At 32.5% G+C, this 18863-nt stretch overlaps 1 protein-coding gene across 13 annotated transcripts in view; it reads right to left on the minus strand.

Moving 5' to 3' along the window:
- RYR2 (ryanodine receptor 2) overlaps window positions 1-18863 on the minus strand; it is a 766826-nt gene that overhangs the window by 440663 nt on the left and 307300 nt on the right. For all 13 annotated transcript variants that reach the window (XM_074222945.1, XM_074222939.1, XM_074222937.1 and 10 more), the window contains 2 exons: window positions 11897-11996; window positions 8648-8744 (listed from right to left, as the gene is read on the minus strand). In XM_074222945.1, the coding sequence (XP_074079046.1) occupies window positions 8648-8744; window positions 11897-11996 (197 nt within the window). The remainder of the gene's footprint in view (window positions 1-8647; window positions 8745-11896; window positions 11997-18863) is intronic.

Raw genomic sequence — 18863 nt, forward strand, 5'->3', positions numbered from 1 at the left:
ACTCCTACTAGGAACAAGAATTATAGAGTTCAAGTTCAAAATCTGTGACCTTGGGTAAGTCATTTTGTTTCTCAGGATTATTTCATTTACAAAAGAGAAATAGGAGCATTGAATTAAATGATTTGATGCATAAAAGTATAAATGTTATATAAGCTATTATGAAGTAGATAAAAAAAGACTTAGCTAAAAGGTTAAGGAGTTTCAAACAATAATACCAAAGACAAGGTACTCTGTTTGCATTTGAGGGCCTCAGTTTCAATAATTTTACTCAACTTTCTTTCATAGATACAGATAACACAACTGACAAGAGCATACTTTTTTTCCACATGGTAGTAGCAGGTTTGTGCTAAAACTCCCAACCATTAGTACTTTAACTAGGTTTTCTGATTCTTTTTAAAATTGTTTCTTTGGTCAAGTCATGCTACAGTGCTAACTCCTTCATACATGATAGAATTAAAATTTTTGAAAAAATAATTAACTTATGACCAAAGAGTCAACAAACTGGAAATTAATCCTATGATGCATAAATTTGTACAGCATGGGCCAATTTCAGGTCTCACATAAGGGAGTTCTAGTACTAGACTATTAGACTAGGGTCTCATTATGATTAGTTTTATAGTATGGGCCTGATTTTTTTCTATAGCAGTTGAAACAGGATTAAATAGTGCAGCTATTGTGATAGTTTGCTAACCTCAAATATGCCTAAGAAATATTGACACTGTAAAAGATGTGTGCAGTAACAGAGAGGCAGTTGAAGAACCAAACTAATATGTCCTGAAAAATATCTAAGCCATAGGGAGGAAGCTCATTAGCGGAAATTATGAAACTGAATATATATTGAACTTATCAGAAAAGAGGTACAACATAATCATTTTTAATTCTAACTTACTAAAAATGATCAGTTGGGGATTATTATAGTATAAAAGCAATATGATTAAGAAGTTGAAAGTATAAGCTGATACTCAAAGTCAGATCCTAGTTAAATAGATAAGGATGAATGTAAGAACACTTAGCTGTGTATTAGCTGCTGATAACTCACTTTTGAAATTTAATTTCAATTAGCTCTTAATTATCTATGGAAATGGTGAATTAATTGCTAGAAATAATTCAAAGTAATTGACATAATTAAAATATTTAAATGTCTAAATATGGACCTGGCTGATTTTCTGGGATGACAAAATACAACTATGGATCTATAAAAAGAGCAAGGGCAGACCAATCAGATCTCATTTTCTTTTTTGCCTATGAAAATTGATTTTGACCATCAGGATAATGCTATATATAAAATACAGATTTTAGCATACATTTTACAAATGATTTTCATGTTACTGTTGTAGGAGAAAATGGAAATATTTAGATTCAGAGACTGTAACCTAAATAGAGAAATGCTTAACAATTCATTGGGATAACAGTTATTTGTACTCTGCAAATAATTTGAGGGCTGAAGATATTTCTTTGCAGGAAATAAATGTGACCCAAGAGAAAGTTGGAACTTTGAAACAAGAAGAAACAAGGAATATTCTTCTGGTTATTATAAGGAATAGATAGGAATCAGATACAACTCTTACAGTCACATATTGAAACTAGAAAAAACATAGCCTTGATTATACTGTCTCTGCTCTTGCTGAACAGAGTTGCAATGGCTTTCCTTCTAGGAGCAAGTGTTTTATTTTCATGGTTGCAGTAGATGCCTGTAGTGATCTTTTAAGTCCAAAAATATAAAATCTTTGAGTCCAAGAATATAAAATATGACATTGCTTCCATTTCTTCCATTTGCCAGGAGGTGATGGGGCAACTTTCTAAAATCTTAGCTGGTTTTTTTTGTGATATTAAGCTTCAAATCAGCTTTTACACTCTCCTTTTTCCACCCCCAAGAGGTTTCTTAATTCCTCTTCACTTTCTACCATCAAAGTGGTATCATCTGCATTTATGAGGATGTTGATAATTCTCTAGGGAACCCTAAATCCAGCTTTTGATTCAGCCAGTCTGAATTGGTATATTAATTTTTTTAAATTGAAAGTTCCATTTATTCCTTAGCTTTCTTTTTTTGGATGGATTTATTTTATTTTATTTTCCCCTGGTTGACATAAAAACAAGTTTTAACATTCAGTTTTAAAACTTTGAGTTCCAAATTTGCCCCTCATTAAGCAAGTTATTTGATATAGATGAAAAAGTATAGTCATATAAAATATTACCATAATAGTCATGTTGTAAACATAACTTCCCCATAAACAAATAAAGAAAAATAAAAGGTAAGACATGCATAGTTGATTATGCTACAGTATTGATGTTAATTTGTATATAGTACATTTTCATTGCAAATGTTCATGTAAGTCTTTCCAGGTTTTATTGAGAACACCCTGATCATCATTTCTTATAGCAAAACAGCATTTCATCTTAATCACATACAAGTGTTCAGCCATTCCCCAACTGATGAGCATACCCTCAATTTTCTAGTTCCTTACCACCAGAAAAGAACTGTTATAACTATTCTTATATATAGAGTTCCTTTTCCTTCCTATTTTTCATCTATTCTGGAAATCAGACCTGGTAGTGGCATTGCTAGGTCGAGTTGGCATGGTTTTATAGCTTTTGGGCATAGTTTCAAATTGCTCTATAAAACTATAATACTGTTGAATCACTTCACAACTCCTCAAACAATGCTTTAATGTTTCATTTTTCCTACATTCCTTCCAACATTTGTCATCTCCTCTTTCAATCTTCTTAGAAAATCCAATAGATATGGTAGCACCTCAGAATTGTTCTAATTTTCATTTCTTCAAACAATGAGTTAAGACTTTTTTTTAACATGGTCATATATAGCATTGATAACCTAATCTGAAAATTATTCATATCTTTTGTTCATTATTCAATTGGGGAATGGTCCTTATTTTTTTTTATAAATTTGACTAAGTTCTCTATGTTTGAGAAATGAAGTTTTTAATCATAGACATTTGTTTCAATATTTTTTCCCACAATTACTATTGCTTAAATAGATTTCCCGCCATTCTATTTTCCCAATCCCATTTGTTCTTTTTTCTCTTCTTTCACCCGTTCCTCTTCAAAAGTGTTTTGCATTTTCCTACCCCTCCACAATCTTCTCTCCCTTATATAACCTCCTCCCCATTTTCTCCCAGATCCTTCCCTTCCTACTTTCCTCTCGGGTAAGACAGATTTCTATACCCAGTTGAATATATATGTTATTCCCGCTCTGAGCTTATTCTGAAGAGGGCAAGACTCACTCACTCCCTCACATCTCCCCCCCCCCCTTACATTGTACTGCAAAAGTTTTTTCTTGCCTATTTTATGTGAAATACCTTACTTCATTCCTTCTTTCTTTCAGTACATTCCTCCCACTCATTTCAGTCCCTAAAATGAATGTGACATCTTTTTTTGGCATTATTTCTAAAGGATGTTGTAGGTTTACATATATCTGGAACTTAGATTTTTAAAAATGAACTAAAAATGAAAGAGAAAAAAACAAAACAAATAATCTGTAAACCCAGGCAAGCCCAAATCTGCCAAAGGTACATAATTTGGGTGTTTAGGAACATCCAAGTATATAAATTAGCTCAAATGGAGTTCTATTTTTCTTTCTTGGAGCATTTTGCTGTCCTTCTGATGTTAGAATGGATCCTGCCTATCTAAATCTTTCCTTCTTTCAAACATTCTACATTCTAGTCAAGCAACATTCTTGTCCTGCCTCACCTCAGTGTCTTTCAGTGAATTGACTGACCCACAGATTTCTGATTGTTATCATTCATTCAATGCTCAGCTTAGGTGGCATAACTTCCATAAATGTCCAGATTTTTTATTTCATCAAAATTTATTTAATTGATTCAAATTAGCAACCCACTTCTCCCTTAAGCTACTACAGTTTGTTTGTATCTCACAGCTAGTGGTAAAATCAACACTTAACTCTGGGTCTATCTAACTCTAAGACTGGTCATATCATCACACAATAGGCATCATTACCTAGTTCTACATAAAAATAACTTAATAATTACAAAGTATTGATCATAATTAAAAGTTAGCATTTTTATAATGCTCAAAAGTCTGTAAAGTGGTTTATATATGTTAATTAATTAGATCCTCCCAAATATATGTTCAATTAAATTAGAATATTTACTCAGTGCTATCATTAAGAAATATACTAAAACCATTGTTAGAGAAGAAAATAGTAAACAAAGGGATCACACTCTCTTCTGCACTGGCTGTGAGCTATTCTAAAAAGCCATTTGTAATAAACCTCAAAGTAATCAGAATTCATTGCATGTACCACAGATAAATATCCTATATGTCTAAAAATTAAAGTGCTCTAGGTTACTGTAGTATATGCCTTCTAAGATGATAGAGGAGAAAAACCTCTAGTTTGTCCATTATAGCATTGCAATAAAAATAAAAACGATATAATTGATGTGACAAAATTAAAATATTTTATCTATTTTGATGGCCATGGAATTCTTTATTTGATCCTCATCTTTAACTCTCTGGAGATCTGGGATTCCACAGTCAAACAAAACTGAAAAAATATTATTGTCAAAAAAAATGAAAAGCATGATTTAAAAAACCAAATATTAAGAACAAAAATTACAATTTATTTGATATACAAATAGATTTCACATCAAGGATGGATTTATTTTGGGGGAAATCCAATTACTTTTGTTTTATTGTTGGGTTTAGTCTTGTTTGTTTTTTTTTGCAACATCTTAAACTTTACCTGAAAAAACTTTTGTCTTAGTAAAAGTAAAATTCTTTCTAATCCAGCTATTCAGTTAAAGTATTCCTAGACCAAGATGCCATATTTGTCTGAACTCTTATAGAAATGTGTATTTCATATTCAATAGGTATAGCTACCAAGGAATTTTAAAAACTAGGAGCAAAATTAGTATTATTCAAAGGGAAAATTTAGCAAAAATGGGTCCCAGGTGACAAAACTGAAACATTTCAGTTCAAAAATATTTGATATTTATAGGACTTTTTCCTCATAATTCCACTGCAACTCTGACATTTCCCCATTCTGACTCTATATTTACAAAGCACACAAAACAAAGACTATAATATTAGCCAATTATGTTAAAGACAAAAACTGATTAAAACACTTAAGTAATTCACAAACTCCCCTTATAATTTGATCTCCAGAAAAAGAGTAGCTATTGAAAGTCACTTAGATTTTTACTATGTGCATTCACAATTTTCAATCATATTAAATACTTTATTGGCTATATGGACATATAACATAGAACTAGTTCTGACAAGACTGAGAAGCATTGAGCTAATTATATAAAAGCCCATTATATCTTTATAGTTATAATTATAGTTCTTTATAGTTTTGCTTTTGCTTTTGCTTTTTTTGGTTCTTTCCATTTACATTGTTATAGTCACTGTTTTTCTGGTTCTACTTACTTCTCTCTGCGTCAGTTCAATTAGATCTGTCCTATGTTTCTCTTTATCACATTTGTCATTTCTTATGGCATTCTATTAAATTCATATACAATGATTTACTTAGCCATTTTCTAATTAATAGGCATCTAATTTGTTTCCAATTTTTTGCTATATGTTGGTATAAATATATGTGTGAATATCGATAACTTTTTTTCTTATCAATATCTTCATTGGGGCATAAGTTAAGTGATGGAATGTGTACTTATGCATTTAAAAATTTATGGAAATGAAATTTGCAATTATAACAGTAATGAATTTGTGTGTATATCTCCCCACAACTCTTCTGACACTAATCAGTGCCATCTTTGTCATCTTTACAATTTTATGAATTATAAGGTGAAGTCTTAGCATTGTTTTGTTTTAGAGAACTGAGTCATATTTTAAAAAAAAAAGCTATTCCCCCTTTGACAAATGGTCAAAGGATATGCAAAGACAATTTAGAGATGAGGAGATGAAAGCAATCCACAGTCATATGAAAAATTGCTCTAAATCATTTCTTATTAGAGAAATGCAAATTAAAGCTTCTCTGAGGCACCACCTCACACCTCTCAGACTGGGCAATATGACCAGAAAAGATAATGATCATTGTTGGAAGGGTTGTGGGAAATCTGGCACACTATTACATTGTTGGTGGAGCTCATCCAGCCTTTTTGGAGAGCAATATGGAACTACACCCAAAGGGCAACGAAAATGTGCATACCCTTTGATCCAACAATACCACTACTGGGTCTATATCCTGAAGAGATGATGAAAAAGGGTAAAAACATCACTTGTACAAAAATATTCATAGCAGCCCTGTTTGTGGTGGCAAAGAATTGGAAATTAAGTGAATGCCTTTCAATTGGGGAATGGCTTAGCAAACTGTGGCATATGTATGTCATGGAACACTACTGTTAGAACCAGGAGGGATAAGAATTCAGGGAAGCCTGGAGGGATTTGTATGAACTGATGCTGAGTGAGATGAGCAGAACCAGAAAAACATTGTACACCCTAACAGCAACATGGGGGTGATGATCAACCTTGGTGGACTTGCTCATTCCATCAGTGCAACAGTCAGGGACAATTTGGGGCTCTCTGCAATGGAGACTACCATCTGTATCCAGAGAAACAACTGTGGAGTTGTACCAAGGACTATTACCTTAAATTTAGGAAAAAAACCTGATATCTCATTGTCTGATCTTGCTATCTCTTATACTTTATGTTTTTTCCTTAAGGATATGATTTCTCTCTCATTACACTCAATTTGGATCAATGTATACCCTGGTAACAATGTAAAGACTGACAAATTGCCTTCTCTGGGGGGTGGGGAGAGGGAAGTAAGATTAGGGGGAAAATTGTAAAACTCAAAATAAATAAAATCTTTAATAAAGAACAAAGGAAAAAAGAACTGTTTTGTTTTGCAATTATCTTATTAACAATTCAATGCATTTTTTCATGTGATTATTAATTGCTTGCAATTCTCTTGAGAACTGCTAGTTCATATCAGTCACTTGTCTATGGGGGAATGACTTTTGGATAGACATACACATACTCATATATATGTATACACACACACACACACACACACACACACACACACACACATACAAGCCTGTATTTATGTGTATAGTTCTCTTCCATTATAGTGTTATGTTGATGTACGTATTTTTCTGTGAGATTAGTAATCTTTAGTCTTTTTCTTAAGTTGTTGATTTTCTTTTCTTTCAGAATGTCCTTAACTTTCATTATTTGCATTTCCAATCAGTTATTCCCTCTTTTGTTTGTTTGATGAGACTTGCCATGATGAATTCAAATTTTTTCATCCTGCCAATTCTTTTCATTGTGTAGACTAAAAATTTTCTTTGCATGACTTTTACTTCATTTTTTAGCAACTCAAGAGAATCTGGCAGTAGTTCTCTGCTCTCTATGAAATCCATAGGATCCTCTGCTTAATCAGGTGTGGATTAATTTCGCTTTGCCTTTCAAAGCATTTTGCTTTGTCTTTATTCAATGATATCAGGACTTGTTCAGTTCATCTGGAAGCCCTATTTCCTTCTGTTATCCAGCTACATAGGTCTATGGGCAAGTCCTTCAAACCACTCTTTGCCTCAATATATTCAATTTACTGAAGAGTACAATGGAAATAATAATAGTACCCACTTAACAATATTTTTGTAAGGATCAAATTGGATTTTTGTACTTATGCCTAGTAAATAGCCTGTCGCACAGTAGATATAGCATAAATAATTACTGACTTCCCATTGCCTTGTCTGCTATATTTTCCCTGTTTTTCTGCATATACTTGGTTATCTTCTTCCTGAGATCTTTGGTAATTTAAGGCTTTTCCTTTTTTCTTACAATTCTCTATTTCTCACTTTCTGGCTATCTCCTCTGAGTTTGGTTTTACTTCCCAGGGGCCTGGATTTCAAAACCATCTCAGCTTTCTTTCATGATGGGAAATTTAAATTCACCAGCCTTTATCTCTTCCCCAAATGACTTCCACAGGGGCTGGAAATGGCTCAAGATACATGATGGGCTTTCAGGTTTGTGGAGTGCCACATAGGCAAATAAATGTCCTGTTCCTATTCCTTCTGATATTCAGTTTGAGCTATGTTGAGGCACCACCTGCTGTTGTGTTATTGCAGCCACCTCAACAAGCATTCTGCCCTTTGTATTTATGTGACACTGGGAGGAGAGAGGAGAGTGTAGAGTTGAGGTATGATGAAACCTTTAGATCAGCTTCCTGCAGCACTACTTCTGGAATATGTTGGGTAATGGAGTCTGGGGGGAGGGAGAAATATGCTGAGTAAGCACTTTAGGATCTATGGATTATTAGCCTTCTTTGTTGTTATTTACTAAATTATCTCCTTATCCCAGAACGGGAGACATGAAATTGCTTTATCTATTGCACATATTTCCTATTTTACAGACATATGAGAGTTTGTGAAGAGGGAAGATATTGTTTAGTCTTCCACTTAGATGATCATATGGTTGAATACTTTTTTCCCATTCTTCCACTTTGACGATTATGTGGTTAAATACTTCCCCCCCCCCCAAATTTCATGTTTCTAAAAAAGTGCTACATGTTTCTAAATACTAAGAAACAGAAAGGTAAACACAGATCACTTCAATGGAAAGAATGCACTTTGGTAAATATAGTTCAACTTGCTCCAAACTTTATTTACTACAAAAGAATACTAGCTTCTATAGCCTAAATACCAACCTTCGTTGTTCCTCTCCATGCTCCCCTGAAGGTACGGTCAAACATTCATCCATATGACCATGAAGCAACCTGAGCACATCACCTCCAATCAAGTATCCTGAAAAAAAAAGAGAAAACATGTTGTTTACAATTGAGCATACAGATTCATACAATTTTTGACCTGGAACAGACTTTGAATAAGGACAATAAAAATATGAAAGATAATACCTTATATTTGCTTAATTAATGATTCATATTTCAGAAAGAAAATTTATATTCTCTCATTTGATACCTAAAACAACCACTCAGTTCATCTAAACATAGAATATTGAACTTATAAAATGTTGGACCTGGAAAAGACTATAGAAATAATCCAATAAAAAGAAGGCAATTTAAACCTACAACAGTAAATATTAGAACCTATATGATATGGCTCCCAGTTAATTGCTTTTTTCATAAGGAAGGAAGAAGGGAAGAATGGAATTACAGAAGGATGGAGGGACAGAGGGATGGAAGGAAGGAAGGAAGGAAGGAAGGAAGGAAGGAAGGAAGGAAGGAAGATACCATATAAGCTAAAACAAGAGTGAAAGCAAAAATTTTACCCCAAGAAACCTCCTTAATAGCATTCAAGAAAGGCTTGAATGTGGTTCTATTTGGCTACCTGAGAGGGGCTTAAGTCACCAAATATTTTGAGACTTTTATGTCTTCCCAATATAGAAAAGAGGAAACCAGGAAAATCAGAAATGAAGGACAGGAGTTTTTCTGTTGCAAAGAAAATTTTAAAATTCTTTCTCCAGTTATTAAGAAGAGGAAAAGAGGAAAGTGTTAGAGATCTCCTCTTCCCCTCATCTCACAGAATAGAAAAGTATCTGAGACAGTCAATATCAAGGGTATTTGCAGTTCCCTTCCTAAAATCTGAGCCTGCAAGAAAAATTAAAAAAGGTCAAAGTTAAAGGAATAAATGGGAGGTAAAGACTGTTTTTGTGCTGAATATGGCTAAGTGCTAAACAAAATAAAGACACAGACTGAACTTCCTCCACCTCTTAACTTCAGAGGGGTGTAATTACTTAATATGTTATTTTATTTTTAAAGATTACATTTGACTGATATAATCTAACCACATAAACACAAGTGACTGATGCTGTAACTTGTGTTTATTTGTCTTCATTTTAGAGACATGAGGGTTCAAGATAATGCTGATAGTTACAAAGGAAAGAAAGATCTTTGCTAAAAGAAGTTTGGGATCCCAACTACCTAGTTGATTTTTTTTTTTAGTTTTCATTCTCTGAGGACCTCATCATGAACATTCATATATTCATATACAGTTTCAAAATTATTATGAAATAATACTTGGGCTTATTCAGATACCAGTCTAACCTAGTGACCTCTAGGGTCACATTATAAGCATTTCTATAGCTCTTATCTACTTAAGTAATGTTATCTCAGGGAGGCAGGAAACCCTGACACCAACATAGGCCTACTTTCCTAGCCATTCCTAAACCATGACACCTATCTGTGAGCCATCTTTCTTTATTCTTCTCTGTCCCTGGGACCTTAGGATCCCATCTAACTGAAGAACTTTTGCCTTTATCTTGCTAAGAACCAAGACAAGGAATTCTTAGAGAACAAGGCCTGATGTTAATCTATCTGTCCTGTATAAAGGGGACAAAAAGGCAGTTCATAGACAATCAAATAAATTCTGTAGATGACAGTATGGATGATACAGTTACTGATTTTTTAAAATGGTTCCCTTTCATCTTTTCTAACAGCATCAAGAGATCTTCATAATTTGAATAACTGACCCATTGTGATGTTCATTACCATCCTACAAACAAAACAACATTATTTTACTTTCATCTAATTTAAATCTCTCTGTTAAAATGATACTTTATATACAGTAAAACTCTAAGTCATTATTTAAATGCTATCTTATCTATATTAACAGAAAGCATTGACAGTGTAATACTGTGGAAAGAACACTAGGTTCAGAGCTGAAGTTGCATATTCAGATACATCAACTTGCCCCTTATTAATCACTTTCTGTCTTAAAATAAGCAGATGAATTCACTCTGGTGGTAGGCCAGTTCTAGGTTCCAATCAAATACTCAAGACTTCAGTATTGCTTATCATAACTTTACTAAGGTCATCAAAGAATTTAAGACAATTTATGACAAAAGTCAGGTGCAATGATAGTTAGATGTGGTTCCCTAGATTTTTATCATACTGTCACAGAAATTTATCCTAGGTATCTATATCAGCAGCCTATGCAAATGCCCAAAGTCTCATCAAACAGAAAGATTTTTTTTTCATTTCAAATTGTTTTTATCCCCAATACTGGATATCATATCAATTGTCAAAAACATTCTGTGCATGCATGTGATAGGTGCGTGCGTGCGTGTGTGTGTGTGTGTGTGTGTGTGTGTGTGTGAGAGAGAGAGAGAGAGAGAGAGAGAGTCTGAATTCTCCACATTTCCACTTTTAGAGGTAGGTAGGTAACAGGCACAGTGAATATTGTTGGAAGAATTGAGTCAAATCTAGCCTCAAATATTTATTAGTCATGTGTCCCTGAACAAACGACTTAAATCTCTCTATAGTTCACTTTTCTTGTCTCTAAAAATGGCATAATAGCACCTATCTCTCACAGTTGTTGAGAAGATAAAATGAGTTATTGTTAAAATCCTTTGAAAAACTTCATATACTATGTAAATACTAGATATCTTCATCATCAACATAATTATCTAATTTTTCATAGTAAATTTTCGGTTTTGCTACCACCTCAGGTGCCTATAAAATAATAATATTAGTAATAATGATATTTACATAGCACTTTGATAACAATAAAGTTAACATTTATATAGCATTTTAAGATGTGCAAAGCACTTTGAATATATTATCTCATTTGAGTTTAGATTTATGATAGCTTTCTAAGGTAGATGCCACTCTTATTCTAAGTTTGCAGATGAAGAAATTGAAATTGAGAGAGATCAACTGACTAGCTAGTATGTGTAGGAGGCAAGATTCTAACTCATGTCATCTTGAATTTCATCCTGAGTCTACTTAAATGAACAAAACAATCAGGGTTACAACAGACCTGATTAAATCTTACTGCAGTGGGTGGGACCATATGATTTCTAAGAATTTTTCTAGCTCTAAATCTGTGAAATGTGTATCATGAAGAGAATGGATTGTTCATAGGTCCTAAAGGAGTTTATAAGAATGATCTGCTTTCCAGCCTACAAAAGTTTCCTAATGAAACAGAATTCTCCTTACCTTGGGCTGCTTCACTTCCTGAACTGATTGGAGCCACACTCCAGAGAGTCTGCTGGAATGCAGCATCTACATGTAAGATGTCACTGCCATAAGACAAATGCTGCAATAAGAGGCAAAAGAAGGCATTTTATAGGTTTTTAGTAACTTTCCATGAAAAATCAATTAAAGTTTACCATTGAGTTTTAAGTTTCTATGTTTGTAGTTAAGGTAACCAACTTAGTACAATACACAGATGATGTATTTAAAAGATCTTTATTTTTAAATTTATTTATTTAAAAAAATTAAAGATCTTTATTGACTGATCAATCACAAAGAACAATAAAAATATTGGAAAGTTGGGAAATAAAAAATGGAAATTGTGTTATAAAAGTGCTTTTCATTTCTTCAAAGAAGTTCATTTTTTACTGTGGGATTAAAGTACCAAAAGATAGATTATATTTTCAAGGTGAGATTTCAATGCGAAATTTTTCACATGCTATTTATCATCACTTAAGCAGTTTGACTCTGGCAGGCACATCCAATTCTCTGAAACTTATCAAGACTCTAAAGGAATTTTATTTGGGATGTGGTGACCACTAGATGGTAGTGTTTTCTTTTGGGAGTTAAATCCTATGCTCCTAGTCTCTTCACTGAACAACTAAAATATCTCTTTACCAAAAGTAGAAATCTGTGTGTGTGTGTGTGTGTGTGTGTGTGTGTTCTAAAAGCGAAAATTACAGAATTATACATTGATTTGAATTAAGAAAACAAATAATTTAAAGAAAAAGATACTAAGCAAATCACCTTCTTCCTCTATCACCACTCAGCTCTTAAATTGTACACTCTCAACATTTCTTTTGGAATCAGGAGCCAGCTCTAGCAGGTAAATTACTGCTTGGTAATAATATGTCTCTGTTAATGTATATGAAATGTTTGTGTGACTTATTACTGCCAGTATGATCTCCTAAATACTTGGTTTATTCACAGTAGCCTAGGCAAAACTTTTTGTTTTGTGTTTAATCTAGAGGCATAAGAACTTGTACTACATTAGGCACTCCCGCCTTTAATTACCCTAAGGTTATTCTCACTTCACTCGATACTGAATACACCACATCTGTAGTATTTATAGTCAGTTCCCATATTTTAGAAAGGAAACAAATAAACTAGAAAATATAAAGAAATGGTAACCAGGTGGTGAGATGGTCATAGCATGCAATGATATATGTGATCATTTGAAAGAACTGGAGAAATTTAACTTAAAGAAGACAGAGATGAAGTAATAAGATGATATGTTCAAGTATTTGAGGGATTGAAGGAGAACATTCTTATTTTGCTTAATCTCAGAGAGCAGAACTAGTATCAAAGGGTAGTATCAAAGAAGCAAATTTAGGTTTGATGTAAGAAAGAGATCCCAGACAATTAGAACTCTCCAAAAGGGGAATGGGCTGCCTTGAGAGGGGGTAAATTCACACTTCCTGAAAATCTTCAAGCAAAGGCTGGATAATCACTTATGAGTAATAACATGGAAGGGGTTCTTGTTCAGGTATGTACTGTACAGAAACTAAGGGGTTCTATGATTAAGTTGTCATTATTCAATAGGTCACTGAAATAATTAAAATACAACTGTACATTGGTAAATGTAAAATTTCCATGAAAGGGAATAAAAAAAAATCAACCTCCCATAAAAAGGAGATGCAAAAAAAAGTAATAATCCATATATTTAAGCCTGAATATCTAAAACTGAACTATATAATTTATACAACTTCTATCCAAAAAAATTATAATCTGTGAGTTAATTTCCCTAAATTAAGTATTTTATATAGCAACCTCTGAATTAGAAAGTCTACTTAGATCAAGATTTCAGACATTTGAAATTGAATTCAATTCATATTGTCTTCCCAAATAAAACTTTTACAAAGTACTTAAAGGCTTGAAAAAATACTTTGCACCTTTCATTTGATCATCTCTACTCTATAAGGTAGTTGCTATTATTATCCTCCCTTTACAAATGTGGAAACAGAGACTAACAGAAGTTAAGTGACTTGTCCAAGGTCACATAGTAAATATATATACTAAGGTCTTCTTAGTCTAGCTCTCTATTCATTACACCAACTAGCAATCATTAGAGAAATAACCTTTAATAAAAACTGTATATGCTAGGTTTTGAGTCAAGTATTTGAATAGTTCCCTTAACTTTTTGGTTCAAAAATTAAAAGAGAATTTCAACAAGAACCCTCCACTCATGTTTAAAGCATTTACATTCAGAACAAAATAATAGTTTCAAATGATTAAATTATTTTAAGTTTGTACTTCAGGCATAAATAACTAAATCCAATGCTGTATTTTTATATAAAAAAACACTACCCACCTATATCAAACAAACAAGGATTTAAAAGAGTTGTTTTCCTATTAGTGATAAATTCACAAACTCAGCTTGTCTAAGATCACAGGAACATGTATTCAAAATAATCATATGTGGATAAAGTCTTTTCCCATGAGTCTCAGTGAAAATAGACAACACTATATAGACATCAAGTAATGCTAGTGGGCATTATGCACTAATCTAATGAAATGACTAGATCAGAAAAAGGGAAAATATTATGCATATAAATGCATAATAATGTAAATAATTGCTACATATATATGTGTACATACACATATATGTATATATTTACTATCTAGCCGTTCTCTGATATTCAGGGTCAATCATGTGAATTGTTAAGGCCTTTGACTTTATTTCCCTCACCTTTACTACCTATTTTTGTCTATATAAATTTCTTAGCCTCTGGCTTTTAGTCTGTACTCCATTAGTTATTCCTCCAATTGCCTAGTTATTCCCTAGGACAATTAGGGTCTACATCAAGCAATTTAACACAACTAACAAAATAGGGAAAATTTACTTTTTTCTATTCTATGTTTATTATCCTAATTTCCTCAACTGGATTGGGAGTGATTTATAAGCAATAAATATTCATTGTTTCATTGAATGAGATCAAGAAAATGAAATGTGCAACAGTATTTGGACTACTACCATGAAGAGTTCTATAGGCAGATGGATCAGATAAATAAGAAAATACATAAGTTAGGCTTATGAAGAAAGTAATTAACTAAAATGAAGTGGGGGGGTTAGCTTATATGTTTTATTGAGTTACACTATTAATTATAAACAGAAAGGTAGCATGGCAGAGTAGAGAGAGTGCTGGACTCAAAGCTAGGAAGAGTCCTATCTGGCACATACTTACTATCTAACCCTGGGCAAGTCAGTTAACTTTTCATTTCTCTAGGCAATTCTATTTTGACAATAAGCAGCAGAGTAATGGAATGGTAATGGAAAGTTTTCTCATTAGAGAGTTCCTTTTATCAATTAAATCATCTACCCAATCATTACAGCTTTTTTTGCCATAGATAATTAAAAGCTAATTCTACCTTGATATAAAAGTCAAAGGATCATCTACATAACATTAGGCATAGATAAAAAGCTGAAAAATTGTGTCACATACCTAATGAAACAAGTATATGAAATTTACTTACAGACAGGTATGCACAATCCACTATAAACTGTTACTACTGGTTTCCAATTTCTACAAGTACCCTGTCAATAATGATCCTAACAACAATAGCATTTATATAAAGTTTTAAAGTATACAAAGTATATTTGATCCTCATAAAAATTTCAGATAAGGTTGTATCTGAGACAGTATTGAAACTCAGGTCTTCTTGACTCCAAAGTCAGTACTCTAACCACTACACCACTTGAAAAAGAATTCTTTACAGATACAATGTCTAATCAATAAACACATTCACAGAGATAGTATGACATTGTGGATAGAATAGAGATCTCAGCATTAGAAAACACAGGTTCAAGTCTCTCTTCACAAAAATAAAACAAAAATGTTTTATTTTTTTTACATTACATTCAAATATTTACTGATTACTGTCACTTTAAGAAAGGTCTCTTGTAGCAAATTAAAATAATCAAGTAAAACTAATAATAGTGTCCTCATTGAATATATATATATATATATATATATATATATATATATATACACACACACACACAATATTCCACATGTGTCATATTGCTCACCTCTCTTTTTAAAAATTGAAAAAAAATGCATTTTCTCCCTCCCCATTGAAAAGAAAAATAAATTTCTTGCAACAAATATGAACAGTAAAGCAAAATCCTTCAATGGTTGTATGTCTGTGTTTTTACATATATGTATATGCATATGTATAAATATGCACATACACAACATGTGCATGTGTGTATATATATTTTATATAAATGTTTATTTTATACCTCATTCTTCATCCTAAATCTCTAACAGCTCTTTAATAGAAAGCATGACTTGTTATCAATCCTTTGGAATCAATCCTTTGATTAGTTACTGTCCTTAAAAGTTGATTGTCTTTATAATTTTGCTGTTACTGTAGAAATTGCTTTCCTGGCTATGCTTATTTCACTCTTCATTAGTTTGAAAAAATCCTCAAAAGTTTTGTAACATTGATTTTATGGTATAACTTGTTTTATTTCTGCTAGTTTCATTATGTATCAGTTCCTAAAAATTTTTCATGATATTTTGAAATACTTTCTTAAAGCAACAATGATATTGTAATATTATTACATAATAGCAATATTATAATATTAACTCAAATCTCACTTCAGGTGCTTAACTTCTCTTCAATTTTGTACAAGTTGTGAAAATTCTTTAGACTCCAGTTTTTTCATAAGGCATTTGTTGTGCTCTCAGTATTGAGAAATTCCATGTATCGAAGTAAACTGCAGCACTTAGTAACCAAGTAATTGCCCAGAATTACAATATCAATATGTCAGTAGAGGGATTCTTTCTTATTCATTCTAAGGCAGGCTTTCAATTCACTATGAAACACTGTCTCTACTCACTTATAAAATCATTATAATAATATCCATATTTCCTACCCTCATGGGGTCATTATGAGGAAAAGGACTATGTTACTTTAAAGTACCTTATAAATGTGAATCATTAATATAATCTATACTAAAAGCTAACATATGCATAATGCCATAAGATTTTCATTACATATAATTAAAATAACTGTATAAAACATAAAATATTTGAGATTCTACTTTACCAAGACAAAACTATGAGCTTTATAAATACAATTAGAAAACATTTTTCACAAAAGTCAGATTTAAACAATTGGAAAAATTTCAGTTGGTCACGGTTAGGCCAAGCTAATATAATAAAGATGAAATTCTAGGGGCAGCTAGGTGGCACCGTGGATAGAGCACCAGCCATGGAGTCAGGAGTACCTCAGTTCAAATCTGGCCTCAGATACTTAATAAATACTTAGCTGTGTGGCCTTGGGCAAGCCACCTAAAAAAAATGAAATTCAACCTAAATTAATTTTTTCAGTGCCATACCACACTACCAAAAATTATTTCATTTTAAAGATAGAAAAATAATAACAAAATTCAACTGGAAATATAAAAGGTCAAAAATACCAAGGGATTTAATGGAAAAAATACAAAGGCAGGTGACCTAGCTATACCAGATCTAAAACTATTACAAAGCAGCAATCATCAAAACTATTTGGTAAAAGGCTTATCCTCTGAATATTTTGTATCTCTATTTTTAAAATATGCATACAAAATTCCATGTACAAACTTTATAAGAACAGAAATTTTTTCCAAGCTTCCCTATAATCTTGAGATCAGCAGAACGAAATGCAATAGAATACATAAAAGGAGCTAAAAACTCATAGATGAGGAAAATAAGTTTTTGAAAAGCTAAAAGTCAGTTAAGGATCATGAAATCAGTGGTGAACTAAGATTAGAACTCAGATCCTGTAAAACTAACTTTTGCTTCTATAACTGAATTTTATTGACTTAAGCCATGTACAATTTTTCATGAGCCCATTTTGGGATTTTCTAGGCAAAGATCCTGGAGTGACTGTAATTTCCTTCTCCAGTTCATTTTACAGATGAGGAACTGAGGCAAAAAGAGTTAAATGACTTGCCCCAGGTCATAAAACTAGCAAGTATTTGAGGCAGAATTTGGATTCATGAAGAATTCTTCCTGATTCCAACCAGTGTTCTATCTACTATCTAATAATTTAATAGCTCCTAAAAACCATTCACAAAGTATTTCCATCTTCTCTGTTTCTTTTCCTACATATACATACTTAATAAACTAGCACTTGAATTAACTTACAAAAGTCATTAAAAGAAATGATGAATGAAGACTGACTCATCCTCACCCTTACTTACCTTATCCATTAAAGAGATGGATGCAATTCTTTGTTAATTAATATAAAAAAGGAAGTTAAGTGTCATAAAAGTTTGCTCTATGCTCATTAATGGAAAAATTCCAAAAGCAACCTATGATAAAATATTCATTTTTTGTAGAATCATATAAGCACAAAATCTCAATTTGAAGAAGCCTGACATACCTAAAAAGCAATTTCAAAAATCTGCCTGATAAATGGCTATCCAATCTTTAATTTAAGACTTCCAATGAACGAGAGCCCACTTCCTCCCAAAGAAGAACATTCTACTTTTGGACAACTCAAATTTTTGGAACTTTCCCACCTTATGTCAAATCTAATTTCCTCTCTGCAACTTCTACCCATTTTTCTTATTTCTGCCTCTTAGAGACAAGCAAAACAAGTTTGCCAACCTCCCAGATCATTTGCACTCAAAAAGCTGTCTAGCTACAACTCTTTTATCTTATTCTTATAAAGTTTATTTTTTAAACCTGTATAAAATTTTACATTTACCTGTATTCAACTTTATCTTATTAAGTATTGTCCAGTGTCCCAGGATCCAGAATGCTTTCAAACTAAAGCAATAAACCATAGGAGAGCCTACTAACTCATTCCAGTAGACACCTTCCACACAGATGATAAGCCATTACAAACTATTCCTTGGGTCGGACAACTGAACCAGTTGCAAGTTAGATACCTGTTCTATATCATATAACCATATCTCCTTTTCCACAAAGATATT

Source organism: Macrotis lagotis, chromosome 2, assembly GCF_037893015.1.
Source record: "Macrotis lagotis isolate mMagLag1 chromosome 2, bilby.v1.9.chrom.fasta, whole genome shotgun sequence".
NCBI classification, from domain to species: domain Eukaryota; kingdom Metazoa; phylum Chordata; class Mammalia; order Peramelemorphia; family Peramelidae; genus Macrotis; species Macrotis lagotis.